The sequence below is a fragment of the Aulonocara sp. 'chitande type north' Nkhata Bay genome, linkage group LG20 (genome assembly GCF_057382095.1).
Source record: "Aulonocara sp. 'chitande type north' Nkhata Bay isolate Kocher_YH1m ecotype deep benthic linkage group LG20, A_spYH_male_GT1.1, whole genome shotgun sequence".
NCBI classification, from domain to species: Eukaryota; Metazoa; Chordata; class Actinopteri; order Cichliformes; family Cichlidae; genus Aulonocara; species Aulonocara sp. 'chitande type north' Nkhata Bay.
Genome location: NC_141363.1, coordinates 12,804,260 through 12,822,520, shown reverse-complemented (window position 1 = coordinate 12,822,520; position 18,261 = coordinate 12,804,260). Strand labels below are relative to the sequence as shown.

The 18,261-nt window shown below is 40.4% G+C and overlaps 1 protein-coding gene across 3 annotated transcripts in view; it reads right to left on the bottom strand.

Moving 5' to 3' along the window:
* Window positions 1-783: 783 nt before the first annotated feature.
* Window positions 784-18,261, bottom strand: part of hdac7a (histone deacetylase 7a) — a 75,933-nt gene continuing 58,455 nt past the window's right edge. For all 3 annotated transcript variants that reach the window (XM_086278576.1, XM_086278574.1, XM_086278575.1), the window contains exons 9-26: window positions 17,708-17,809; window positions 16,028-16,199; window positions 15,443-15,648; window positions 14,873-15,076; window positions 14,376-14,601; window positions 13,898-14,031; window positions 13,645-13,765; window positions 12,858-12,907; window positions 12,213-12,320; window positions 10,260-10,315; window positions 9,686-9,773; window positions 9,454-9,573; window positions 9,263-9,360; window positions 5,223-5,341; window positions 4,732-4,865; window positions 4,128-4,209; window positions 3,852-3,990; window positions 784-3,739 (exon numbers count right to left, since the gene is read on the bottom strand). In XM_086278576.1, the coding sequence (XP_086134702.1) occupies window positions 3,697-3,739; window positions 3,852-3,990; window positions 4,128-4,209; window positions 4,732-4,865; window positions 5,223-5,341; window positions 9,263-9,360; window positions 9,454-9,573; window positions 9,686-9,773; window positions 10,260-10,315; window positions 12,213-12,320; window positions 12,858-12,907; window positions 13,645-13,765; window positions 13,898-14,031; window positions 14,376-14,601; window positions 14,873-15,076; window positions 15,443-15,648; window positions 16,028-16,199; window positions 17,708-17,809 (2,202 nt within the window). In that variant the 3' untranslated portion in view covers window positions 784-3,696. The remainder of the gene's footprint in view (window positions 3,740-3,851; window positions 3,991-4,127; window positions 4,210-4,731; window positions 4,866-5,222; window positions 5,342-9,262; window positions 9,361-9,453; window positions 9,574-9,685; window positions 9,774-10,259; window positions 10,316-12,212; window positions 12,321-12,857; window positions 12,908-13,644; window positions 13,766-13,897; window positions 14,032-14,375; window positions 14,602-14,872; window positions 15,077-15,442; window positions 15,649-16,027; window positions 16,200-17,707; window positions 17,810-18,261) is intronic.

Genomic DNA, 18,261 nt, shown 5'->3' with positions numbered 1-18,261 from the left:
TCCTAAGTTTTAAGCTAGTGCTAGCAAGTTTGATTAGCAATCAATTACCAACCATAACAACCATCTGAAAGGTGGGACTTGAAACTAAGTGATTTAGTATTTTTAAATGTCTCTTATCAAGTGACACGTTTTCGCTGTCAGCTACGACACTACATCCTCACAGGTTAGCGACACTGACATGGCATAGCAGAGCCTGACTTATCCTCCCATTTTTCTCGCTAATGGAAACAATAAGTTACAAAACAAACAGAATGCTGTAGTTTGTCATTTCCTTTGTAATTAAAGGAAAGTGTTTACTGAGCTAGCAGACAAAAGAGCCTTAAGCATCATTAAGTTGCCCCCTGCTGACTGTTAGAAAGAAAGCTAATTTAAGGTACTTCCATTATCTTTTTACTTTTCTGACCTAGAAATGTCCACCTTTTATATACAGTATTTCAGATTTACTGCACTTCTTTTAGAAATGCAATCATCAGATTGAGTGGGGGCAATCAGGTCCGTCAGCTAAACGCTACTTTTATTATCAAAAGTATATATATTATCAAAAGTGATATTGCATGTATACACTTATTAAAACTTGTATTAAATGGATAAACAGTTCTAGCAGATCTCAGACTAAATGAGTCCATTATGTTCATAATTTCTGTTTGTCATAGGTGTATTTTCCTTTCTTACGATGGGTCTTTTCGTTTTCACAGTCTAGTGTATACTATTAGTGTTAATTTCTGCAGAAAAAATAACTTTCTGAAAAAAATGACACGGAAAAAATCAAGGGCTTATACTGGAAATTATTTTTTAATCAAGAGGAAAAGACAAAAGTACAAAATAGATAATCTTTCTATACATACAAATGGTAGGAAATGTAAGAAAATAACATAAGTAAATAATAAAGAATAGTATGAAATAAAGATTTCAATGTCATGTTTAGAGATACAGAGTTACTGTACGTCCAGTTAGTTAAGAGTTACCAATACACATACTACTGAATGCATCAAGGCACATGTGCAACGTGTATTTTGGTCTTTGAGTTACTATTTACAGTGTCTTTCTTTAAGAAGAAGGTACAAATTACATAAGTAATAAAGGGAATTAAGAGCTGAGGCAATACTGGCCTCTACATAAGACCAAAAACACGAGTATAATACAAGAGAGGTCATTTACAGAATCACAGACAAGCAGTTTAACACTTGCAAATCCATGCACATTATGTACTAGTGTGCATGCAATAACAACACACTCTCTCTCTCTCACACACGCACACACGTCAGATAACGTTGACTTCATACTTTACTTTCTTTTAAGAAAGACGCAGCATCGCGTTTCAATGCTGCCACTTTGCTGTCGAGAATACTCTGGTACTCTACAAGAAAGACATACCAGCTGCATTTATCGGAGAACAACGATCCTCCGTGCAACATTTTCTCAATAATTCCTGTTGAGATACACGTGTACTGCAGCAACATTGGGATAATAAAAAAATTTAAAAAAGGAAAAAAAATACATTTTGGTGTCCACTGTAATTTTTGTTTAAGGTAAAAGCTCCGAGGCCTCCTGTCGGGCAGAGTGTACCCAGGGTCTGATTAAAACAAATGCTTAAAGTTTATTTTACCCGGATTTTAAAAAATGATTCTTTGTTATTTATAAACATCAAAATCATGGAATACAAAAAAATCTAATTGTGCTGCTCAATCAATCAAATCATGGATGTAAAAAAAACCAAAGAAAACTTTTAGACAAAGCTAAAGAGTGACTGCACTGATCAGTTAAGAATTCTAGTAGTTATTCGCTGTTAACAGAGGTCTGAACTTTACACTTTACCTTCAAAAGCTCAACTAAAAACATTAGTACTGGTCATCAAAATGTGAAACTGGTCAAACCTCATATGATGGGAAAAAAAAATACTTTAACAAACTAGATTTTGCTACAAAATAACCTAGAAGAAAAACGAAGAAATACAGTCTTGGACTTTGACTGTTTGGAATGCCGAGCCCTTTATATGCTTCTTTAAGAGGGTGGTCCAACCCCCCCAAAAAAACAAACGTCAAATGATTGACAACATGTCAATTAAATTACAAACATCAGCTTAGATGATGGACTGACGTGTTGTAGCGTTGTCTAGGCTGATTGCATGATAACAGTTTGAATGAAAAGATTCTCACAATGAAGTTCACTTCAACATAGCATTCATTTCCTTAATTAGGCTGTGATGGATTATAGATAATGACCTAAATATTCAAAAAAAAAAAAAACAAGTCACTGTACTCATTAACCAAATCAAACAATTTACAAAAAGACTGCATATGTGATGTTCATCTAAATCCACAGGTTTAAACGTTGTTTTACAAAAGTCAAGTCGCTGCGGGAGCAGTATCCATACTGGTCCTTTGCAGTGCTTCAACACAGTCCCATCACCAAGTGCAGGCTGTTTTAAGGCAATTTTCTTTGGGTGATGTCCTTTAAGTGCATTAACAGTATTGCTACTACAATAGAACAATACAGTGGTCCTCAGTGGTGCCACGGTGGAATGAACACTCCTTTAGTCTCAAATATAAACAATAATACACAGTATTGAATACTAGTGGTACATCGATAGTTTGTCATTGCTGTGTGTGTGTGTGTGTGTGTGTGTGTGTGGGCTTTTAAATGCACATGAATGTAAGACACTGAACAGCAGTAAATAATAATTCTGCTTTGAAAATATTGCCTACTTTCAGATGAATTAAACTCTACAGTATTTCAGCCCAGACGTGTCCACAGTCAGTCAGAGAACATTTAAGACATCTCAGATGAAGAGTGGGAAAAAGATAGCAAACAACATTTCATCCAAATCTTCAAAAAACCTTTCAATTATCTACAGAGAGGAGAAGTTTGTTTTTTTCTTTCCCAGAGCTTTGGAATTTCTCATGGTTCACATTATGGAATGAACAGTGCAATAAAACAATGAAGAACTGCCCGTTCTTTCTTTGTTTTGTGTCTTTGTTTCCTCTTCTTTGCTTAGTCGTCTTCTTCTAGTGGTTAAATTGTAGGTAATGACATCATTATAGCAGACGCAGCAACTAGGTCTCTCTTTTTTTAAAATCTTGTTTCTTAATGATGGGGCCACTTCTTCATGGTGCTATGTTTGCATCGTGTCCATCAAGCATATACGCCTTTACCTGATGGTATACAGTAGTTTTGTTCTGCATTGTTTTTCATCCCACTCAGTTCGAGTCTGATATGAGAAGCAATGTGGCAGAAAGAATTTATGATCTGAAGTTTCCCTCTGATGTTGGTATTAAGGCAAAGGTAAGGCACCAAAAACAGCTGCTGGTGCTCAAAGAGGAATCAGAGCTCAAGTCCACTTCTGATTTTTGGTCTGATCCTCAAAGGTTTGTGGTAACAGGGCTGTGGCCCTGACAATACGCACACACACACGGTCCAATGTCAGTAAGAAGACATGAGAAGACTATTGAAATCAACTTGTATTGCTCTTTGGTGAGGTTTCAGAAGGTTACTCAGCTGCTGGCTTCAGCTGAGTGGTTGAGGTGCTCAAAACGGCGGGTCTGTAGAGGTTCAGCATTGTGTCTCAGTTGGCCTGCGTATGTGTGAAGAAGGTCGGGGCTCAGTGGCTTTGAAAATATGTGTCCCCTTCATGTTCATATGACAACACGGGAGATCTGAGGCTTCTGAACGTTCTGCGAGGTGATTGGTTGGGTTTTCCTACATGGAGTCGCTGTCATGTTCCATTGGCTCATCAGGGAGGCTGGAGGGAAGTGTGAAAAGCACATGTGAGCAGAGACCTGGGAGAGTTTGCATCAATATAAAGGAAGGAAGTGGGATTTTTGACTGTGTGTGTTTGTATCCATGCACTGTACCTCTTGCTTGAAAGAACTCCAACAGAGAGCGAGGCCAAAGCCTTGACAGCATCCGTTTCCTCACAGTCTCTGCTCTGAGCAGCCATGTATGACAGACCCACTGATCCACTGTAGGCCTTCACACTCTGCCAGTACTGACCTGCAAACACACAAGACGTAACAAAAATGTCAAGCGAATTTCAACGTTGTAGTTTTGACATCATATCCACTGGTTAAGTGTTGATTACAACTGAAATAAAAATGCAGAGAAGAGGATGAAACATAAGCGCTGCTCACTTTGTATCTGTATGACAGTTTGTAGGGAGCGGACTGCGTTAGCGTTGGGCTTCTGGAGGAGGACATCTTCCGGCAGCGGTTCCTACAGGACAAACACACAACAAAACACCATCTTTAGAACCAAAATGGCTACGACAGTATCATTTAATTTCTACAAATTGAAAAGACATTATTTATTTTTCATTTGAAGCTTACACATGCACAAACTGGTTAAACAGAGAATGTTTCATTAGCCTGCCTGTTTTGCAAGACCTTTAAAAATAGTCTTAACATCCTGACAATAAACCAGAATTCAACTGACCCTGGAAAGAATTTCAGCACTGATCATCTGCTGGTAAAGTAGGACTGTGATCAATTCTGTCAAAACTTGGCACTATGTTTATTGAAATGGAAGCACCACTTCAGTGAGCACATTGTGGTAGCTGATCCATGATGTGACGAGTGACACTTGTACAAAATGAAAGAATAACGAACTCCGAGATACACTGTCCCTACCAAGTCCCTCTAACTGTAGTAAAAAAAAGGGACACTGTGCTCCAGTTAACTGTAAAAAAACCCCCCAAAAAAACAAACAAACACTAGTAAAGAACTCCATTAGTCATACCTGTATGCCCAAGAGTGAACTGACACAGGCTTCAGATGCGTCACAGATTGCTGTGAGGTCGTGACCTCCCTCAAGGGCCAAAACCAGACGGCCTCCTGCTAGAGACATCAGCTGACGGGTCAGGAAACCAAAACCTGCGGCGAACACAAACACGCACACAGAGTTGTTAACATTAAATGACAACAAAGCTTAGCAGGTGAACTGTTGCAATTTCCAATAGTCTCCAAAAACAAATGCATATTTTCATCCGTAGATCCTCCCACAGCAACATACCAATTACTAATTACTGTAATTATGGTAATATCAGCAGTGAAGCAAGACACAGTAGAAGGAACTTGAATCCTGCTCTTTTGTTCATGCTAAACATGAGCTTCAAGAAACTCAAATATCTTGAGACACTCAGGGTCTTAACAGAAAGTTTCACTGTCTCCTGCTACAAATAAGACAAAAGTTAAGGCCAAGTGCAGTCTGCGGTGGGAAACTGTTCTTACATTTGGCCGAGACCTTGTAGCCTCCTAGAGGAGCGGGGTTTCCCTCGGCGGCGTCAAACCCGGCTGACACCAGAACTACATCCGGAGAGAACTCCTGAGCGATGGGCATCACCACAGACCTGTATGAACACACAGAGTTCATAATGACTTCAAGGGACTGGGAAGGGATGGTTGTAGGGGACTCTGCTGGTTTCCAATACAGTCTTCAAAGGAGTGTGTAATTTTACTCAAATATCTTGTGTGTTTTGTACTTTTGTGTCATTTTCCTGGCTGTAACATGCGCCTACAGTTGTTAGAAACACATTGCTGTCGAGGAATAGGACAATAGATTCTGATGTGCACATTTGAGCCTTAATTATAAAGTTCAACAGGAAATTGAGTCACTGATTGATTTGAAAAATCAACACCATTGACAAAATTAACACAAAATGAACGTGAAAAACAAAACAAAAAAAACGATATCGTTAGCTTCATAGCATAAGTGCCTAAGTCATTGACTTAGTCAAATGACTTAGGCAATTATGCTATGAAGCTAACGATATATTGACATCACCACTGAAACATCGTGGGGGAAGTTAAGTTGCACTAACAGGACACAAAGTGATGAAAAGCAAAGAAGAACCAGCTGTAGTCTCCATCTCTGTTGATTCAATGTTTAAATAAACTGCTGACAGAAGCACTTCGGTGTGGATTCATTTCATTAGGGTGCTTATGAAGACCGGCCCTAGCATTCAGTGAAATATAGCCGTTTTCAAACACAAGTGGGCATGTCCAAACTGGACACAAGACAAATATTTACCATTAAATCTAAAGAAGTCATTAACATGACAAGTGAAATGACGTACTGGCTGATCCCAGACTCAGCAGCCCGAGCACAGCTGACAAAGAACTATTGTTTCCTCTGTGGGAGAAGCTGCAGAGCTCGAGGAACACAAGCCAGCTCAACAAAGTCATATTGTTGTTTTGTCAGCTCTTATACTCGCTAACTTCTTTGTGGATTTCCAATAGATGAAATTGTCCTTAATGCTCTTGTTGTTAGGGAAGAAAGTAGTACTGTCCGGAGACGGGGAGAAGCTCGACTCGATGCTGTCGGCGAGAAGTTCAAAGCTGCAGCGTGCGAGTCTGTTTCCCATTAGAGGCTTGTCACTCTCCTCACGTCATTGACAACACAGGGAAAAAGAGGAAAAACAGTCCATCTGGGATCCATTTACCTTCATTATTCTGCCTGGGGACTTTGGAGACCTCCCCTCCTTCCCCCTTCAAGCACACGCACACACAGACACAGAGGCGCACATATCCAAATGCATACTGCTGACATGACTGCGTGCAGATGGACAACATGAGCTCATAGAGAGAAATAAGGTCGCCGAGATAAAACAAACACATTCCAAAATGAGCGTGCACGTGCAAACACGCACGTGCACTGATGCAAACGCACATCAGCGGTGCTTTGATTCGTCCAAAAATTGTAATTCATAAAGCAGGCCTCAGCTTTATCACACCGATGCAGATATGAATCAAAAGCGTGCGCACACTCCTCACTCATCCCCACACGCCTGACCGCAAAACCCAACCCCACCTCCCCTGTAGAGCCATTAAAGCTGCCACGGTCCCCCCAGAGAGAGAGATTTGCAGACAAACTAATGGAAAGATGGAAGAAAGGAGGGGAGGGCAGGATTGGGGAGAGGAGGGGACGGTTATTAAAGATCAATCAAGGGAGGACAGGAAGAGGGCGAGAATGTGTGCTGGGTGGTGGTGGGTGAAGGTTGGGGTGATGGAAAACTTAAGGGTGGGGAGGGTGAGTGAGGGATAAGGTGAAAATACAACAAAGCTCCCCCTCTGCAGCTAAGCACTTGCAAACTTAACTCATAAAATGGATTCTATTAAACAGCGCCGGCACTTTGTGTTTTTCCACAAACCCTTCGATGCTTTCAAAAAAAAACTTTATTAATTACAAAGCGCATTCATAGCGCTTTAAATGCTGGGTGGCTGAGTGGTGAGGGAGTTGGGGTTTTTAAAAAGTTTTTCAGGCAAAGCACCTCCCCATTAGGGCTTAAACAGGGATTATGTTGACCTACAGGCTAACCATAATAGAATTATAAACATTTGCTTTCAAAATAGCTAAAAAAATACTTCCAGCTAATCCTCATCAGGAAATCCAGCACAGTTATTTATTTATTCTGAACACTGTCAGAAAAATGAGCTCACGGCTACATTTAAGACGTGCAGGCTGATTCGATTAGCCTGACGTTCTAAATAAAGATCTACTTTTTTCACAACAAGAATAATTCAAATATGTAGTAAATCTACAGTGGTGTTGAATGGGTGGGTCTCAAAATCGGTGCACCATACTTCACTGCACGTGGAAGAAATGTGAGTTTCTGAAGTTTTGCAACTTATATACGAAAAGCTCACATATTAGCATCAGTATTATTTTGAATAACTGAGAAGGCAATTATCTGAGAAAGCTTTGATGTCGTGATCTTTTGTCCTCATGGGGCTCCAGGCAGAGTGAAAAACAGAAAATTACTTAGAAGTTCTATTAGGTCCAGATCTGTGTTATGTACTAAAGATGATACTCTGAAGCAATTTCACTGTGTCCACTGCAGATGAGTCAGCGCGCTCCTCTCAAGTAAGATCTGATTACTTTAGAGACCCTTTCAATTTAATTTTGTTAGTGATCATATTTTTTTAAAGAACTAAGTCTGTTTTAAATCTGAAAAAAAGAGATCAGTATTTTAATCATGTTACTCTAGAAGGTACAAACATCCCAGATAATCAAAAGCGTCCTGAATGTTAGGGACGGCATTAAAACACTGAAGTCAAGGGACCAAACCTCAATACAAATGATCAGAAAATAGATCCACCGGCTTTAAAGGGAACAAAATTTCAAACTGAACTTACAGTAATGTTTCTCTTCACACTCGACACAGAAGTATTTTTGTCACCATATGCCCTTGGAATATAAGACATGCTCTGACTATCAATGTGCGGATAAACCCAAAAATCCAAATAAAACTAAGAGCCAGTCCTAAAACAAGCACTTTTAGAAATGCTCTAGAACTAAAGGAGCACTGCATAAATAAAACTCACACAGAGTGAGCTTGTGTATTATGGGGAGTAAACAGTCAGAACTAAATATTTTGGCAGATCACTGTTGAAGGCGCACGGCTATTTTGTCATTTCCTGAGTTTCTGGATTATGACCGATCCACCTGATACGTACTTGAATATGTTTGATCTTACGTGTTTGGGTTTAAACATTTGTGGACATGCATATATGCAGAGTTCCCCCACTTATGTCTTTGAGCTCACCACTGTGCCTCTTTTCCAGTAACCACATGGTTGCCAGTGTTTCCTTGGGGCTTGGAAGCACCAGACAACCAAAGAGCCCACAAGACTGAAACTTTATTGGTGCTAAACTCCCACCGATGACAATTATCCAACCCACCAGCAGGAAGTAACGGTTTGCAATCGGTCAAACACAAGACCTGGAGACCATTTACTGTAAACCATCTGAAGTTATTGGAAACAGGGAGGGCTAGACACATGCTCTCCAAATGACAAGGATTATTAATTACGCAAGAAGTACGTCAGAGGTAGCGGGGAGCTGAGTCTCTGATCGACTTCAGTGTTTCAGTTGTGGCTCAGTTTAGAGGAAATGGGAGAAATCTACTGATTAAACTTGTGCTAAATGACACTGTCCTTATCAATCAAAACTACTGTCATACAGGAAAAGAGAAAATACCTATAAATGTTCATTCTTTCTACACTTTGATATATTTCCAGTCTCCATGAAAAAGCTAACGAATAAAGAACTCTGTGTAATAAAGCATGGCGAATGCAGATATTTCCATGGATGGCGCAAGAGGCCAATGGAAAGTAATGATGTGAATCATGTATCTTATTCAACAAGGCAACCTTCATTCAACCCAACTGAACATTTAAGAGAAATATTTCAGGGAGGTTTCCATCACTATATTTTAATTTGTCACCCATTTAGCTGCACTGTGCTGTAAACGCAGCCAGAGTTGGCTCTACCTGAATGCAGCGAGGTATTCAGCATCTCCCATGGGTGGGTCCAGTCCTCCTGTCCACGCCACATTCACATTAAAGCCCTCACCAGCTCCAGATCCAACCTAAACGCCAAATAACAAAGACAATTGATGTCATTCTTCTCTGATAGCATTACTCTCTCAAAAGGGAAGCAAACAGTCCTGGATGTCACCTACCTCAGCGGGAGACCCACTGCCGGGGAAGAAGTTTCCGTCGTCATAACGATGAAGTGAGATGTAGAGAACACTGGGGTCGTTGTAAAATACTTCCTCCGTGCCATTACCATGGTGAACGTCCTAGCCACGGCGATGAGGAGAGATTACTTTAGCACAATAGTTGCCACAGTCATGTTCTAAGGGGATGGGTATCACACAGTAAAATGAGGCCACAGTTAACAGGAAGTCTTACCCAGTCGACAATGAGGATCTTGCTGACGCTGAGCTTGTGTTGGAGCTGTTTAGCAGCTATAGCTACAGAATTGAAGTAACAGAAACCCCTGAAAGACAGAGACAGAGCCAATGTTTAAAGACAAAGAATATAAAGACTTTAATCTTTAACTGACAAAAAAGTAAAGGTAATTGGTTAATGAAAAGACCTGTGTGATTTTGACTTTTGCCATTTCCTTATTCTTGGTTTCAGAGACATGCAAGGTGTTCAGTACTAATACAAATGTTTAAAAGAAGGTATCCGACTGGTCTCCAAATCATTCTGAACCATGAAAATTGTCCCTAGCATACAATCAGACAAACTATATTTACTCTTTAACAGGGTAAAGAGTCCTGCAAAAGTTATTGATGCACAAATATTGCTTAAAAAATTAAATTAAAAAAAGAAAAGAACATCGTGTAAACAAACCCCCACCACAAAAATATTATATTCTGTCAGTTTTTTTTCCTCTTTCACAATCATCCACAGAGGACGTGCTGACAGCGCAGTAAGAACAGGAAAACCAACTATGACTCACACACAAACACACACTTACATGGGATTGGAGGGGTCTGCATGATGCCCTGGTGGTCTGACAACAGCAAAGCCATTCTGCAAAGAAGAGATAGATGCCACTAATTAGCATTGTGACATGGTAAACTTTAACAGAGCTGTTCAGAACCTACGATCTTTGGCACACAAGACTAAAGACTCACGCGTGCCCAAAAAGGTACAATGCTACTGTCAAAAACCCTGCTAGGCTCAAGCTAACTGATAGAGGTCACGTAAGGAAGGATGGTTTACATCAGTGCTCTTTGCATTTATAGGAGTGAAGTAGCTTTCTGATCTCTTAATAGATCATTTTTAATCCCAACAAATGTTATAATTTTGGCAGTTTGTACTATTTAAGTGTAACATCTAGCTTTGTTAGCTAGCTCTACTATACCAGTGTAATACACTGATGCGATATATTAGAACATAAGCACAGGTGCAGGCATAAGAACAACATTATTATATTAATACTAATTATGTGTGTAAAGCGCATGCATAATATGCACTGAATGTAGCATGCACAGTTTATGGAGCTGAACGCCAGGATGCTGCTTTACTGTTTTTAACACTGTACTTGACCTGCTCGTTTCACACATTTGTTTCATGCTCGTTTGGTTGGGTTTTTAACAAAAAACCTTTTAGGTCAACCTGCTATTTCATCTTTTTTTATTAAACCAATCATGTTTTTACAACAAAAAAAGTCTTTCATCCCAAATTTTGAGTGCAACGAGGAAAAGAAAGACAATTAAGGCCATAATATAACAGAAAAGCCCTTTTTTGAAACCCATCACCTTTGAAGTGGCTTCTGCTGAGAAACGCTTCTCTGCTCAGTTCTAGTCTACTAGTTTACTCGTAGAAACAAAGCACCGCCATGGTGGATATAACCTCCTCGAAAACAAGTTAGTTTCTCTAATTTGTTTTGGCCCACAGCTCAGAGCCTGAGGAGCATTAAATAAGTCATTGTTACGGCCCTAGCTGGGCCTCCTGATACTGCCCTTGTGTGGGCGTGGTGTTTTTCTCCGCCTCCTCCTCTTTTGCTCCACCCCCCGTCTCTCTCTTGCTCTTCTCTCTCCCCAGGACACAGCTGCTGCTGATTAGCCTCGTTTGCCACCTGACTCCAGTCAGCAATCATCCTCTGAGGCTATTTAAACTGGGGATGAGCTGTGAGCAGGGTGGCTTTTTCCTCGGTGGCTCTACGCGGTTCTGTGCTAGATTTTGGACAGACAGCCTCTTTCTGACCAGTGAGCAGACGGGCTTGTGGGCCCTGAGAGTGTCTCCCCGTGGTGGGGAGTAGGGTAGGAAGTGTGGGAAGTGCCTCCTTTTTTATTGTGTTTGTTTGGTAGTCCTCCTGCCTTTCGTGGCTGCGAGCGTTTTCTTTGTTTCTTTGGCGTTATTGGTAAGACGGCGTTGCCGGCCCTTTAAGTTAATGTTAACCTGTACCATTTTGTAATAAAGTTTTATTGATGCAGAACAACTCTGTTTGTTTTCCTTTTTCATTCTGATTCCGGACTCATTTGTTACTGGTCCCCTCTCTCACATGCCTAGACCCCTTCGGGGGGAACGTAACAGTCATAAATACACTTACTGTACTACATGTTTTTAAAATACTGTTTCTCAGAAGGTGCTGTGCAGTTTTTGGTGAAGCAGTTGTTCAACTTACTGACATCATGACAGCTACACATTACATCATATTATAGCTGCTTAGAAACGTCAACTTTATTGATCGTTACCACCGACAGCTAACGTTGAATGCCAACTTTAAACTCGGTCCATTCAGTAGCTCAGTGGTTCCAAATAAAGTGCTTTACTGCAATTGCCGCAGGTGACTACATGTCGGAAACTACTAGTTTCCGACATGTAGTTTTGCAAACAAAACTACATGTCTGAAACTAGCCTGTCCATCTGTGGTCTGTCTCTTTCACACAGCGTTAGATGACTGCAGAGTTTTGAGTCTCACCTTTAGTTCTCCTTTGGCCACTCTGAACGCCAGCTCCACGACACTTCCTGCTGCCAGACGTGACGCCGTGGAGGTGTGCGACTCATTCCAAATGGTGTCATTATCAACCTGCCGATCCAAAAATACAAATGATCAGTATGCATTGAAGGAAGCATTAAAAACTACACATTTTATGTCGCTGCTGCTGAAATAATCTCATTTTTTAAAACAGAATCTCCTGCACTAATGTGACTCGAGAGTAAACATGTCACTTTTCTCTCCCATGTTAACACAGATCTATATTTACAAGTCATTTTTCTTTCCATTGGCTTTTTTCTCTCTCCTCTGTTTGTTCGCAACCTGGCATAACTGCATTTGGCTCAGACGATGAAATCTAAGGCATTCCTTTCATCCCGGGTCCTGGACATGTTGTTCTCATTAGTCTGAGTTGTCATGGTTCGACTTGGACTGTCAGGCAAATGTTAGTGCAGGGCTGAGCCAGGTCTCTTTTCCACTCTAATATATTCTCTTTATTTCTGTCTGTTTTGTAATATTCGTGTCTTTGCTGCTTTTCTTTGAAACAGTGTTGACTTTCATTATTTCAGCGATTGTGGCATTTTCTACGGCATTCATTAAGTCTTGGTGTGTATTGTTGGTTTTTCTTACCCCTACACCGCCGCATGGTAACATCACAAACATCCTTTGAGACAGGATCCCTGAAAATCAAAGAGAAATATACATTTTTATTGTGCATTCATACATTTATTAGAAGTAATTGTTTTGTTTTTTAAGCTTGTATAATCCTTTTATGTCATGAGGAATCAGGCATATTGTGATTAAGCTATCATAATGCCATAAATGTCATTTTTGTGTATAAGACAGCATACACAAATACACGCTTCCAAAACACATTTATTTCATATAAATATTTAAAGAGAAGTGCAGAGTGTTTGTCTCCCCCATCTGGCAGTGAGAATAACTGCAGAACTGAAAACCTGTTTTTGATGATAAACTGTTTTTGTCCCTGCCATTAGATTTTTAACAGTTTAATCCCTCAAAAGACTTATACATGCCTGATCTTCATTTAATATTCTTAATTTCTTTAAAATCTTTCCACCATTTTTCCACTGCTGATGCCTCCAAGCAGCTCCTAACAAACTCTGTCTTCACTGCTATTGTTGATCATCTCTCTTCAGCTCTGTCAAACCAGCCTTTACTGGTTTGAATAAAATTAATCCATTTTGTCATCACTCGATTTAAAACCCAAGTACGCTGCCAAATACAGAGAGATCTGACTGGTTCTGACAGGCATAATCAGCACTGCATGAACTCATTTGGCAGGGATTGAATTCAAAGGACATTTTGTGGATAAAAGTATAATTTCTTTCACTCTAAAACCCTTGAAATTACTCTTTGATGATTCTAAACACAATCAATATGAGGTGAAGCGTACCAGCCAGTTTGCGGTTATCCAGTTTGAGCCTGTTGAGCGGGTTGGTGCCATATAGCAACACGTGACGCTCCGTGTGGACGGACTGCAGCTCCTCCAGAGTGGCTTTACGGCCGCGGATACTCTGCAAGACGAGCATAACATGCATAAAATGATGATACATTCGAAATTAATATCTTATTAATAACAATAATGATACCTGACTAACCATATCCTGTGTGTGTGTGTGTGTGTGTGTGTCCGTCCTGTGTCATACCTCGCACTGTCCCTTCAGGCCTCTCTCCTGTAGTCGGGACCAGATGCTCTGTATCCTCCCAGCATGCTCTGGGTGACTGCTGTTATCTCCACAGGTACACTGGTGTTTCAGCATTTGAGAGTCATAGACGAGGCCTGTGTACAAAAAAAGGATTAATAACAACATGTTAGTCGAGATGGCCATTTTGATAAGAACTGCCACCAGTAATCACACACCCACTGTTGCAGATTAACCACTATTAACTGAGCATGCTCCTCACTTATGATTTTTGTCAACATATCAATATAAAGATTTACATTTAATAAAACACAACTAACTCTCGTGAGTAGACCAGCTATTACAGCACATAATTTGTGAAACCATCTGGAAAAACCCTGTCAACTGTTTGATAGATCTGACATGTTATACAGCCCCAGCCTAAAAATAATAAAAATTTGTACACAGAAGGTGCTATATGCATTAGAACACTGTGACTCACCAGTGGTGAAGCGTGGCTTGCTGCTGGTGTCTTGTGCAGGCAGACTGAGGGTTTTCTCTGGCAGAGTGAGAGAGGTGGAGGCTGGGGAAGACTGCGTACGGAACACGGGGCGATGGACGCCCAAGCCACCAACGGCCCCGCCGCCTCCACGCAACACAGGTACTGCCAGGGTCTCCATTTGTCGGTGGAGCTGCTGCAGCTGCTTCTGCTGTTCCCATAGCAACGACTAGTGGGAGAAATTGATAGGGAACATAGATAAATCAGATATACAGTCTATAGTTATCAATAATAAAAGAATAAAAAGGAGAAAAAGTTAAATTACACAAAGAAAAATGTTCAGTTGCTACTAATATGAAATATGCAGATGCCAGTGTTAGGCTGCCATCTACAGGACTGGATGATGAAGAAAAAATTTCCACAGTTGTGTTTTACCCAACTACCTGTTTGTGTTTGTACAAGAGTGTGTGTGTGTTTGAAGGTAGTCTATGTTTCCAAACCTGATTAAGTATGAGGGCATGCTGCAGGTTCATCTGCTCCTCTTGTGTCTTGGATGCTGATGGCTCCACTTCCCTCAGCGACTCTGACCGCCCTCTGCTGTGATAGGCTGGCTCCGTGGGTGACGTCCCGCCACCGTCCTCTGAGTCCATATCCTCAGAAGGTATCTGATGCAATCTGGGCTTCTCACTGGACTTGGACATCAGCTGTACATGGACATACACACGTTAAAGATGGATTTAAAAGTAAAAAATGTTTGTGAATCTGTGTTCAGTTCACTTTAATCCATTAAAAAGAGAGAAAAAAAAAAAGAACGGCTCAGAATGGCTGATGTCGCAGGTAAAGTGAATTTAACGAGTGAAGGGCAATGAGCTGTGACAAGAGGCTTAATAAAACAATCTCAAGAAAGGCTCAGCCTCCCCCACACCCCCCTTAATGACAAACCTGGGTGTACCTTTAATCATGTTTAAAAGGTTACAGGCAGCCAGTTTTATCAGTCTTGATGCAAATGTGGCAAAGAGGAGATCATGTATGATCTCAAACAGCAATGAAAGGTGCACATGTATTCCTACCTTGCCCAGGTGTGTCTGCTGTTTGAGCCTCTCCAGTAGTTGTGTGTTGTGCTGTTGTTGTAGGAGATGTGTGTGAAGCGCGTGGGGACTCTGAGGAAGGGGTTCTGAGCGTGCTCTGCTCAGGGGCTTGTGTGATTGAGCACCTCCAGCAGACAGGTGGTCCAACGGCTGCGCAAACTGAAGCGGAACGGAGTCTAGGCCTTGAACTGCCAAGAGACAGGGTGATAAAGAGGAAATTCACTTGCGTGAAAGCAAAGACATACGTTCAAACAAAATGAAAAGAAAGAAAAGTTACTCAAATGAAGCACACAAAAAAGGTGAGAGATTAAAAATAGTCTGAAAGTCAACAAAAGTGCATTCCCAATGTAACCACCAGGTGGTGCTGTAACATTTCATTCACTAAAACTAATAACAGGGTTACACAACTGTCAATACCATGGATGTGCATATTTTGCAGCGTTGTGCTTCTGTTTTAATGCTGATGTAGTTTAGCAAATAAATCACACATAACATTAAAATGAAAACTTTTCAACTATGAACTGCAGAGCTTTTGCCTCAACACTGTGGATGAGTGCAGAGTCTCACCGGTGAGTAGCGGAGTGCGGACCAGTCCAGATGGCTCCAGGATGATGACAGGTAGGTGTGGGTTCATCTGCCCTGCCTGATCTTCTCTGCTGAGGGGGAGGAACACTGAAGAGCCGCCGGCAGTGACCACGGGTACTCGGCTGACCTTCAGCGAGGACAGCTCTCCTTCAGTCTGCACACACAGTTGAAAAAAAACTTTGTAGTCACAGCAAACACACTAGTTTACGTTCAACACGGATGAATTCACAGGACAACAAATAACAACACACATTTCGTTGTGACAAACATTTCTGTGTTGATCAGTTCTGACGACACTGATGTAAAGCGGAAGTGACATAACCGCCTAAAGTGTCTTTTAATTTCATCACGCTGTAATGTCAGAAAGCCAGAGTTTCAGGTCATAGTGAAACAGCAACTCCTGAGAATCAAGCTTCCTTTAATTGACTTACTTCCTTTGTAAAACAGGATATGTGAAACAGAGATTATTTCATTCACTTCAGAGAGATTTTGAAGTCACTGTGATGTGACTTAGGTTAATTGTAACACTACAGACTGCACTGCACAGTCATCTCAACACTCAGATTTGAGTCTAGATAATTTATTATAACACAAATTTAATAGTGCAAACCTCCGCCAAATCAGCTCACTCTCTGCGCAGCCTTTACTTTCAAGGACACAGTGAAGTATTTTGTATATATCTGTTTTGTTTTCTTTGTTCTCTTTACATTCAGAAGTTTGGAGTGCCATAAGAACAAATACAAAGTACAGGCTTTTGTTATTTGCCTTGCTGAAATCCTTTTTAATATACGGTTTATAATATATTGGGATATAGTAAATATATAGCATTCATTTTACTGTTAAGTTTTTTTTTTATGTTTAGCAATAAATAGCAAAGGAAAAAAAACCTTATTCAGAAACAGTGTACATTAATTTTTTTACCTTAATGTACATAACAAAGTCATAATAATTAATATGATATTTAGAATCCTTATATAACATTCCCTGTATGCCTATATGTTTTCAATACAAACTGGTAACTGGAGTGGTTCTCATGTAGTGCTTTTCTACTCCTACCTACAACATGACTTAGTCACCCCTTCACATCCAATCATAAAACCACTTTTTTTCCTATGCTTTCTAGCTAACAGTCACACACATCGACACTCTGATGGATGCATCAGAGAGCAACATGTGGTTCAGTATTTTGCCCAAGGATACTTTGGCAAGCAGTCTGGAGCAGCCAGGGATCAAAGCATGAACCTTACCAGTAGTAGATTAGTTCCATCGCCTGAGCTACAGCCAACCCTAACCCACCCACACAAGGAAATTAAGAAACATAGTTTTAAATAGCTCTATATCGCATTATGACTTTTCACCTTCATATCAATCTATTGTGAGGTCAGAGGTCAAATGTGTCACGATATTTAAAACTTCAATCACAGTTTCTATGTTATAAGGCTTTTTGTCACTTTTTGATTAACAAATAATCAAGTTGACCTTGAACAGATGTTTAACATGAAACTGCTCTACACCCCTAAAAAGTTCAGTCAGAATTCATCCAAAAGCTTTCGAGATGTCGCGTTTACAGACAGAATGACAAAATGACACGCACACACACACATAAACGCTACCAGAAACATAACTTTCTTGGCAGAGGTAAGAAATGAGTTCAGTTTTTACCCTCGAGTTAGCCGGTAGTCCCAGTGTGATGGTGGGCAGGGTGGAGGGACTCTGGATGGTGAAGTTAGCTAGAGTACCATCTCTGAGCAGCAGTTTCTGGGCCTGAGAATACCAAACATAAACATGATGTAAAATTGAAATCCAACTGAAACTGTGCTGATGAAAATAAACTTTCCTAATCTACACCATACGTGAAAAAAACAAACAAACTGATTTTCACATTTTAAACCAAAGCTGGTATACTGTCTAACATTTTCTACTGTTAATAATAACTGAAAATGTTATTATTTAGAATAATTTCAGTCTGTTTTGAGCTACTCTACACCAGCATGGTCTAATGAAACCTAAGCTAATGTTTTGTCTCTAGCTGCCTCTACACTGGGAAATCATGAGTCAGACATTCGCAGCAGGTGTGACAGAGGTTGCTTTGTTTTGACTTTGATGATTAAATGAATTATGTATAAACAGCTGACAAACAGTGTTCCCATACTCTTATGGATTTAAACATATCATTACCCAGCATCTCAGCAGCAGCCAATGCATGGAAAACAACT